The sequence below is a fragment of the Phalacrocorax aristotelis genome, chromosome 1 (assembly GCF_949628215.1).
Source record: "Phalacrocorax aristotelis chromosome 1, bGulAri2.1, whole genome shotgun sequence".
In the NCBI taxonomy this organism is placed as follows: domain Eukaryota; kingdom Metazoa; phylum Chordata; class Aves; order Suliformes; family Phalacrocoracidae; genus Phalacrocorax; species Phalacrocorax aristotelis.
This window is the reverse complement of record NC_134276.1, coordinates 94030598-94041235: the sequence shown is the minus strand read 5'-3', so window position 1 is coordinate 94041235 and position 10638 is coordinate 94030598. Positions and strand designations below refer to the sequence as shown.

The 10638-nt window shown below is 38.6% G+C and overlaps 1 protein-coding gene across 1 annotated transcript in view; it reads left to right on the top strand.

The window, feature by feature from the left end:
* The first annotated feature begins 361 nt into the window (after window positions 1–361).
* Window positions 362–10638, top strand: part of CFAP47 (cilia and flagella associated protein 47) — a 349717-nt gene continuing 339440 nt past the window's right edge. Inside the window, exons 1-3 of the mRNA XM_075097894.1 lie at window positions 362–523; window positions 4426–4577; window positions 9508–9623. Of these exons, the coding sequence (XP_074953995.1) occupies window positions 362–523; window positions 4426–4577; window positions 9508–9623 (430 nt within the window). The remainder of the gene's footprint in view (window positions 524–4425; window positions 4578–9507; window positions 9624–10638) is intronic.

The following is a 10638-nucleotide window of genomic DNA, read 5'->3' as shown; positions in this document are numbered from 1 at the left end:
TGGCAGCCCTCCGCTTGCCCCAGCAGCCCTGCCTACTGGGCCACCCCGCACCTGCCGAGGCGGCAGTGTCTGAGGGCGTAGCAGGGCGGACTCAGGCTGCACGCCTGAGGAAACCACAAGGAAACGCCACAGCTTCGGGCTAAAATGCCCTTCTTTTGGACAACTGAACCGCACGCCCGGGGACGACCCAAACACCGCCGACCCCGCCGTCCGCACCGCTGGCCCCGCCCCGCCTCTATCCCGCCTCTCCTCTTCTGATTGGTGGGTTTGGAAGTGCCGCTCTTTTCCTTCCAATCAGCGTCCCGCGTCCGTTGCTAAGCGACTGTTTCCAGGCCGCGCTGGCCCCTCGGCTGAGGCGGCCATGGCGGGCGAGTGGCGGGATGTGGCCGGGGTGCGCATCGTCCCCGCCGAACTGCGCTTCGGGGACGCGGTGCCGGGGGGCCGCTACCGCGCCGCGCTCAGTGTCCAGAACCGGCGGGTGGGGAGCTGCCGCCTCCAGCTGCTGCCGCCGCGCCAGCCCCAGGTGAGGGGTGGTTGGGAGGGAAGCGGTGGGAAGCTCCCGGACCCCTCTCCGGCCTGGGTGGGGGTGGGCAAAGTCGTCGTCGAGGCTCCCCTCCCACTACATCCGTATCCTGGGCCGCATCAAAAGCAGCGTGGCCAGCAGGTCGAGGGAGGTGAATCTGCCCCTCTACTCTGCTGTGGTGCGACCCCACCTGGAGTGCTGCGTCCAGCTCTGGGGTCCTCAGCGCAGGAAGGTCACGGAGCTGTTGGAGCGGGTCCAGAGGAGGGCCACCAAAATGATAAGAGGGCTGAAGTACCTCTCCTATGAGATCAGACTGAGAGAGTTGGGGTTGTTCAGCCTGGGGAAGGGAAGGCTGCAGGGAGACCTAATTGCAGCCTTTCAGTACTTAAAGGGGGACTATGGGAAGGATGGGGACAATCTCATTAGCAAGGCCTGTTGTGACAGGACAAGGGGTAATGCTTTTAAACTAGAGGAGGGTAGATTTAGACTGGATATAAGGAAAAAATTTTTCACAATGAGGGTGGTGAAACACTGGAACAGGTTGCCCGGAGAGGTTGTGGATGCCCCAACCCTAGAAACATTCAAGGTCATGTTGGAGGGGCCTCTGACCAACCTGATCTAATTGAAGATGTCCCTGCTCACTGCAGGGGGGTTGGACAAGATGCCCTTTCAAGGTCCCTTACAACCCAAACCATTCTATGATTCTACAAGTCAGCTGTTGGGTCTGTGTACAGCACCTTGCACCGCTCCAGCGTGTGTGTATAACGGTGGTGCCTCGTGGGAACGCCCCACCGACTCCCGCTGGTCTGTATCCTTCCCTCCTGGGCTTGGCCTGAGGAACTCACCTCACATTTGCCAGGCCCTCCTTGGGGCGCAGAACATTGCCAGAGGAAAAGTGCGTCTTGAGGGTCAGCTTTATTTTCCACAGTTTGATGTGGGGATGTCTGCCCGCAGGTTTGCCTGGCTAGAGAGGTCCTAGGTAAGAGGCTGCTGGGGCCTGTGTAAATGCTTATCTGTGTTCAGCTACTGCGAGCGCAAAATGCTACCATGGATGCCCAAGCAGCTTATGGAATTTGCCAGTGATTTGGAAATGAGTTTAAAAGAGTTGAATAATTGGATAAACTGGAAAGAATAAGAGGCAATTCTTAGAGCCAAAATTGTATGAATTGCTTCTTGTGTGACAGTTCTGAAGGAGGGAGCAAGTCCTGGTTTATTCTTGTGAGAAGGATAGGTGTCATTTCTATGATACTTGAAAAATATTCTTCTATAGATCTTCAAATTAGGCTGCTCATTTGAAGCTTGTAAGTCAGAATGAAATGAACTCCAGTCTTCCCAGCTCTACATTTTCCTGAGGTCATGAGTAACTGGAAAAGAGCTTCCTTGTTTGTTAAATTCGTAGTTTCAGTAGAAGTAAAATACCTTTCTTCTACGTCTTACTACATCAAGTCCCTAGCTGGTAACAAATCCTGCTTAGATTTGCTGGCTGGCTTTGCACTCTCCAGAGATTTTACCCCTCAAGGAGCCCATGAGTTCCTTGTCATTTCAGGGAGTGTTACGTCAAAATGGATCACTTTGCTATGGTGTGAACAAGTTTGAGACATGTTCCAGATCAGCTGAAGGGCACAGCTTTTGAAATTGCTTTTGCTTGGGTTTCCACAGGGCTGAATGATAACTCCATTATGTCATTTCTGTACTGTTTTCTTCTAAGTTTTTTGAGTTGAGTAGTCCGTTTGTGGTGCTTGCTTGTGGAGAGCTTTCTCAGAAAAGAGTTTTACAGTCTTTTCTCAAGAGAGTATGACTACTATTAATGGCATCTGATTAGTTCTGGAAAAATCATTGCTTAGCCAGCAAAAAAAATGCAAAGGCATTTTTACAGTTCTAACCAGTTTAGCCCTTGACTTGTAACCTATGTGGGCTCAGCAGAACCCAGCTGTGGTTAGTAGTTTTATATTGGTCATTCATCTAGCTAGTTTATTATCTGTTAATTACGTCAAAATTAGGATTGAAGGGTTGAACTGGCATTGGGGGTTGAACAGAAGCTGATGTTTCTTTGTTTTCACAGCAGCCTGAACTATGAATAAGTATATTCTGGGGTATTCATGAAAATGATTGTCAAACAGTTGAAGTACCTTGGATAATTCCACTGAGTAGTCAGTCTTTCTTTTTGGGGGTGAGAGTGGCCAAGAATGTGTGTGCATTTTATCCTCCCCTGCAAATTTGCATGATGTAGACAACTTGATTTTTTTATTACATTGTGACTGAAGAATTTTGGAATGAGCTGGAAACTGTTGAGAGTGCTTGATTTGGTGGGCTGGGCTTATTCTGTTGTGTTAGTTTTCATCAGCCTTATCAATTTTTCATGTGCTGCGGAAGTGGAAAGGCAGAGTCAATTTTAGAAAAGAGAAAAAGGTTACTCAATCATAATTTATGAGCTTTTACCTCTGTAAGTATCTTATGTCTTTTGCTGAGTATTTTATTGCTATTTTGTGAGAGACGACAATATGACACTTAGGGGACAAGATTCCACTTCATGTGCTTGGTTCCAGAAAGGTCTGTTGTGTTGCCCTTTCTCATTCCCAGACCTTATGCTGCTATCTGTGATTGCATGGCTCTGAAGTGTGTGACTCCTCTGTAAATTTTCTGAGGCAATTTCAGTGCAAGAACTGAAAAATAACCTTCCTTGAGCTGTCATAGTGCATAGCCAAGAAATGCCTTTCAAGGAATTTAGCTCACAAAGCAGTTTTCCATAGGTTTCATTCAAAGTTCTTAGTACAATATATTCGTTTTCCTTACACAGAATGAATATGCATGGATGTTTAATCCTCTTTAGAGAAGAGATAAATTTTTACACACTTAAAAATTAAAACATGACTACTCTTTCAAAATCAAGCCCATAATCATGATGCATATTGCATAACAAATTTAGCTGAGTGTTTATACTACTAGGAAGATTTTGTAGGAATAGGAGGAGATGCTCAGACAATAGAATCAACAAGTACTAAATTATATGTTTGCATATTTCAAACATAAATTAGAGCAGAAAACTTAAAAGTACACTGGCATGACTCAGAAATAAGCATTAGTTAAACTGAACGTATAGAGCAGAAGCCTATTGTGCATGTAGTGTTGTGGATTGTACGGTGACTGAAACACCAGAGAAACTCCAGACCTTGCTGTGAAACTTTCCTAGTAATGTGGGTGCTGCTGGATTTCCCACTATGTGCTAGTAGGTTACTTGTGTATTCTTTTCAAGGAAAGATGTGCAGGGGGTGTTGGATATAAGCAGATGCTTACAGACAACAACAAATCCAGAATTATTTTTTGAGAGAGGAAGTGCTTTCTGTCAACGGCTTCTGTTTTTTTTTTTCTCTTTCATTTGACCCCCAAAATTGGAGGTGCCATGGGCCTTTCAAGCAGATTTTCAATATTCAGTGAGACTTTCTGTTGATGTTGGCTGAATGTTGGTCAGACCTAGAGAAAACCCTTATGCTGTCTCCTTTTGTTGCTGCTTTGTACTGGTACTTAATCCTTGTTGCTTTCTCAGGTACTAAAAAGATTCTGCATTGAGTAGTAGCTGACTTAATTTTGTGTTGCTTCAGAAGGTTTATTGTAACAGTAGGAAAAGTTAGAGCTCTCTTAGAAAGACTAAAAATGGTATTTTGCTAAACTAACTCTTTTGTGCGATTTGATGAGCTCATGTTCATTCTGTTTTTCTGTTTTACTGTAAAAAGTCTCAACTTCAGTAAACAGGAAGAGAAATTTTATAAAATCCTACATATTTTACAGTTAGTTGTGGATTTTAAAACAATTTGTGTATTCTTCTGAAAATTAACAATATATATATATTTTTAAATCTAGAAATGTTTAACAATTTAAAATATGTTTTTTTTTTTAAATTGCAGTTTAAATTGATTGTGGAAAATCCAGAAAAATCTGTTGCATCTGGACTTCAGGTTACAGCTTTTGTGGAATATTATCCTGAGAGTGAGGAAGATCTTCAAGATAGACTACTTCTTTTAATAGAAGATGATGTAGTTGATATCCCCCTATTTGGGTATGACCATGAAAAGTTCATATGCTGTTGTTACTATTTGCAGTTTAATCTTGTGGAAAGTTTGCTAATACATGTCACACAGGGCTATGTAATTAATCTGTCAATTGTTCTGAGAACAAATAGTAAGTTTCCTTACAGAAGTAAGATTCTTTTTGTTTTTTTCCTCCAGAGGAGCACACAGGTCAGAAGTTAATTGGGGTGATGTCCCTCTAAGATCCTAGAGAGAGTTTGGGTTTTTGTTTTTGCTTTATCCTAAGTTGGTTGTGATAACGTTGATAATTTCTAATTCTGTATCAACATTAGACAAGTTAACATCTACTCTTAATGTCTATCCTCCTTATTGAACCACTTATATAAAAGCTTTTATAGTAATTGTCCACATTTGCAAAACTGGGTTATAGTGGAGCATGTGTTGCCTAATTGTAAATATATGATGTGCGTTCTAGAATAAAGTCGTACATTCAAGGATGATTTTCATCAATCCATGTGCGATTGTGTGTACCTATCTATGTTTGTGTATATGGATATGTCTTGTATAACATATATATTGGTTGGAAAAAGTACGCTTCTAAGTATGGTTTGTCAGACTTGGGCTAGGTGGTTATCTGAGGATGAGGGGAAGTTGCTCGCAGTACCTTTCTCTCCTTTGTCTATAAAGAGAAATTAGAATGACAACTTCTGTTTACAGGTCCCTCTTTTAGATGCCTGAATTAGGATAGATGAATCCCATAAACTACTGCAAATCATAGCTTTTATGCAATTCTTAACATTAAAAATTTCATGAACTGATAGAAAGGAATTTCTATGGAGGTTATTCAGTATATGAGTTGTTCTTAAAAATCGAGCAATCCCACAAATGTGTCATGCTAGCCTAAAACACATAAAGTTTTGCCTTCAGATAAACAATACTTACTCCTACATTTCATTTACTTCTTATGTTGTGATCTTTTTCACAGATTTCCTTGTTTCATCTTAAAAGTTGTGGGATTTTTTTTATTTTAATTGAATGTTATGCTATTGTTAATGTACGACACAAAGAGTGGAGTCTGAAGCTGGGTTTTCAAGTTGTTTTAAATTTTGTCTCTTTTTATCAAAAGTCTGTCTACAATCAGAAGACTTGGAAATAACAAAATCAATTAGGTTTTCTTTCCTGTGGTGTTTTTAAACTCTTATTCTCTTAGAACACGGAATTAAACAATGCTATTATAGCTTTCTTTAATAACTTCAGAGAAATTTAAATGGAAAGCCCTAAATGCTTTTTTTTGACTGAAAGACAGGGATGACTTTTCATAAAGTACATAAAGTTCATAAAGTACAGAACTTAGTAATTCAAGATGATAATTTTATTATTAAAAATAGCTGTCTCTAAATATGTTGCCCCAATGTATATTTTCCTAGAAGAATAAAGTGATTAGGGAATACTTTAATTTTTTTATGTTTTAAATTTTTATTCTTATATTTTGTTTTTTATTTTTACTTTTTTCTGTTTAATTTTTTATTCTTAAATTCTTATATTCTGAAAATTTTTATTAGGGTAGTACTGTGGACATAACACCACTTCAAATGATAATGCTAATGATGACTCCTTTCTGCAAAGGACTTGTGGTAGATTGTTAAGTATTTCAAATCTTCATGTTTAACTGGCTTTTGCAGGGAAAGAAACTGACATGCTATAATAATTTTCATGTTGGCTTGTTTCGAAAAAACAAATATACTTTATATTTCTTTTTTTTAATCAGTCTTTTCCAAAATATGTTTCGTGTCATGCATTACGAATGTTTATAGAGAGATTATATTCAATTATTGCACTGAAGGGTCACTAAATACATAATATTATATTTTCTATACAAACATAGTTAAAATGCATCATTAACCATTTTGAGAAAATAATGTACGTAGTGTAGCACTGGTTGAGAAATACTAGTCGAAAGATTATTTTCTTTTAAATAAAAATTGCCATGTCACTATGAAATGTCCACAAAAGTGTTTCATTTGATGGAATAACCTGGAAATATTTTTGAGGAAACAATTGCAATGTTCTGTTTTTGAGGTAGAGACACTCCCCCCTCTCCCAAATTTAATTAATTCTGATGTATTTTCTTCACTTCCCATTTAAAAGTTTGTGCATTTTTTTACATTTTTAATAACACTGTTATTTCCATTGTATCAATAATTATAATGTAGTAAACACTAATGATATTTTTCCTAAAACATCAAGAATTTAAAGAAATGAGTTTAAAAATTGTTAAGGCTATACTTAGGTTTACATGAAATTGCTATATATTTTTGTGACACAAAATTTCTTATCAGTGACAAATTATGATCTTTGGCCAACTCAGATATAGTGCTTACTTTCATTGTCTCTGGTGAATGTCACTCAGATTGCGTACTGGCAGTACCTTCAAAGAGTTGTACATCTGCAAAACAGAATTAAGTTTTAAACCTGTGGCAGCAAGATCAGAAAATTAATAAATATAATAAAAGATAATGTGTTCTTGTATGAATTATTTGGAAGTTACTGATGTTATTCGGACTGACCTCTTCAAATGTCTGCTACTTCTCTCTTACCTACTAGCTTATTTGTAGTCTAAATTCTTTGGCACTATATTGTTTTTCAGCTTTTACTTCTGTATTGGCTATAGGGTGATCTGTACATATATTTAATTCACTATGAACTTGTAGAAATTATGAGTATTCATGTTTTGTCCATAGAATTTTATTGAAAGAAAAGTCCTCTGGTGGTTTAGGAAAAAAGCATGAAGAGATTTAACCTTTTATCCAACAATTGTGTGATTCCTTTAATCACATCTGCCATTCTTTTTAAGGTAATCTTTAGTCTGGGGTGATACTCGCTGAGAGTGTAAGAGAGGTCAGTTTCCCATATGACATTAAAATGCAGTAACACTCCATTTATTTTTGTAACCATTTATTTGATAAAAAATGCCATAATGGGAATGTTATTTCTATTGTGCTTTAGTGACATTAATAGCACAGTTGTTTAGTGTGCAAGGAGAGAGCTGTTATGTATTTACCTGGCTTATGAGACTAGATCCAGTGGTTAGTCATATTGATTTGTGGGTCATGTATTTTATATAAGTTTTGGAGACCAACCAACATTCTTAGCTTAATCTCTACAGCACCATGGACTTATGATGTGCTTAGTAATAAAAGTATAATGATTTAATTACGCAAATATTTGATTGCCATAGAAAATACTTATACTCAAGGTTTGGGAATGTGTTTCAAAGAAGCCAGCTGAGGTTGGGTGTTCTTTTTTTTTTAAAGTTTAATTGAAACTCTGCATCCAAACTCTTTTTTTGAAATATAACAATTAAGAATTAAATTTTTTTTGTTTTTAAAAAATACTAAGAAAACATTTGAAATTCAGCATTTCCAGGGGTAAATTCCATCTTCATAAAAAACTTAAACAAAACCAAACCAGCAAACCAGAACAGCCAAAAAAACCCCACCTTGTACTAAAAAACAAACGCCCAAATGTTTAACTTTACTCTCTCCCTTTTTGCACAGGTCTGTATCTATTAGAAAATCTTGCTGCACTTAGAATTCATGCTTATTCCTGTGTACTTGGGAAGTTACATATTTGGACCTTGAGAGGAGAGATACTTGTGTTTCGTTTTTCTAACGAAGAATGTCTGAATACTTGGAACATGTGAAGTTTTTACAGTCTTTTCAAGTCTACTCTACTCCTGATAGTTTTTTCCTGGTTTCCCTTCCCTTCCCTTCCCTTCCCTTCCCTCCCCTCCCCCTCCCCTCCCCTCCCCCTCCCCTCCCCCTCCCCTTCCCCTCCCCCTCTCCCTTCCCCTTTCCCTCTCCCTTCCCCTTTCCCTCTCCCTTCCCCTTTCCCTCTCCCTTCCCCTTTCCCTCTCCCTTCCCCTTTCCCTTTTCCCTTCCCCTTTCCCTCTCCCTTCCCCTTTCCCTCTCCCTTCCCCTTTCCCTCTCCCTTCCCCTTTCCCTCTCCCTTCCCCTTTCCCTCTCCCTTTTCCTTCCCCTTCTCCTTTCCTTTTCCCTTCTCCTTTCCCTTTCCCTTCCCCTTTCCCTTCTCCTCCCCCCTCCTTTATGCAATAGATTGTATGGGCAAAGTCTACCTAGCCTGGCCAAGGAGATTTATCTTCCTTCTCCATTTAGTCTTCTGTACTGCATGTAATGCAGATCATGAGATGCAATTATTCCTGTGTGTTCTTATTTGTGGGTAAGAGGAGATAGACTGCTGTGCTGATGTAAAATTCCAGTTGATTTCAAACATAGTTTTATGTGAGATCACAGGTGTGATTGTATTAGAAATTGGGACCTTTAAAATAGAAGTTTCCTGAAGCGAGTAGGATCTTTTCATTATGGCTAAGCAGTACCCAGTACAGTGATGTCGTCATGCTGGCTGATGCTCTTCAATAAATAATAGAAATAACTTGTGTTGCTATCAACTTCTGTCTGTTAGAATAAGTTTTGTTGAAGCCACATGAAGTATCTCTAAAATAAGAAGACTGTAAATTGAAACTGGCATGCGTGTTTTCTCTCTGCTTTTAGTTCAGGCAACTGATAATGAAATATGGTGAATGTTAACTTCAGTCTTATTTTGTGATGCAGCTAATTCAAGATAATTTTATTTAAAGTTATTTGTACTGTAATAAAGTATTTAAAATTAAAGAGAAATACATACATTCTGTTTGAACTAATTGTTTAAAGCTGTATTGTTTAAAAGTTACATCAGTTAGTAATTAAAGTAAACAGCTTGATAGATAGCTAGATCTTTTTTACATCTTCCCTGTGTAGGCTATACTGCTGAAGTGAAGTACTCCTACCATAAACTTTGGTAGGAAAACTCTCTTCCACTGAGGTGCTTAATCAAATTTCTTTAAAAATACAAAGGTATTTTCAAGTTTTGGGAAAATATAAACATGTCTTTTCTCTGCAGATTAATTCCATGCTGTTATCTGGAAATTGAGTCAGAGATTAATTTCGGTGCAGTCATTGCAAACAGTAAAATAGTTAGTAGAGAGATTAATATTGGGAACCATGGATCAGCTTCAGGTAAACATTTAATATGCATTAAATTGTACAAATATTTTATTTTCTTGGAAAACGTAATTTTATGCAAGTTAACACTAAACTGGCCAAGTAGAAATTAACTGAAGTTCTGGGTTATGCAGATTATGAGTGTTGTAGCTGAATGTTCTATAAATGGCCTGTTGCTACTGTAGGCAGTGCTATGTTTCCACTTAGGGGAGAAAAAATGAGTTTAGAACTTTGCCAAGCTTTAGGAGTTCTCTACTTCTGAGTCCCATCTGAAAGGTGTAAAAATAACAGTTGCTTATTGTCTCACTCTGCCCAACATAAATAGCAGCAAATCACATCAGCTCTCGCTTTGTCGTCTTTGTGATTCTGTGATGCCAACAGCTGTCTATTAAATAAGCAACTACAAGCTCCTTGTACTTTCAGAGCTAAAGTCACCTAGGGTGGGAGTTGAACCGTATTTGATACCTGAAGATAATGAGAGGTCTTCTATCTTGCTGCCATAGCTTTTGAAATTGTACGGCTTTCAAAACATCTACACTCCTCAGCTTCTGTGAGGGACCCTTCCAAGGAGTATAAGCAGCATGGAGAATGGAGCGTAAGAATGCTCATGTGATCCAAGTGACTGCCTTTTCCACTGGACAAAATTGCAGATACCTTTCTCCAGAAGTAGGGTGGCAACTAGGCTGAGTTTCAAACAACAAATTTAAGGCAGTTAGTTATATTTGTTCCTCACTTGTACGACTGTTTATTATATCACAAGGTATCCTTATTTACATTAGGCCAAGGTTGTGTGAACATTTGCTTCGCAGATTGCAATAAGAAATACTGTACCAACAGAAAATACATGATTGTAGAAACGCAGAGATGGGTTGCAATATTAAAATAAAAAAATATTTTTTTTTCTAGCCAGCTCAACTTAAAGATGTAGTCTTTATATTTAAATTTTAATAATTTTTAAAATGATTTATATAATCAGCTCTTCTCATACATACCAACTTCTTTCTTTGAGGAATGATGATTAGAAAAAGAA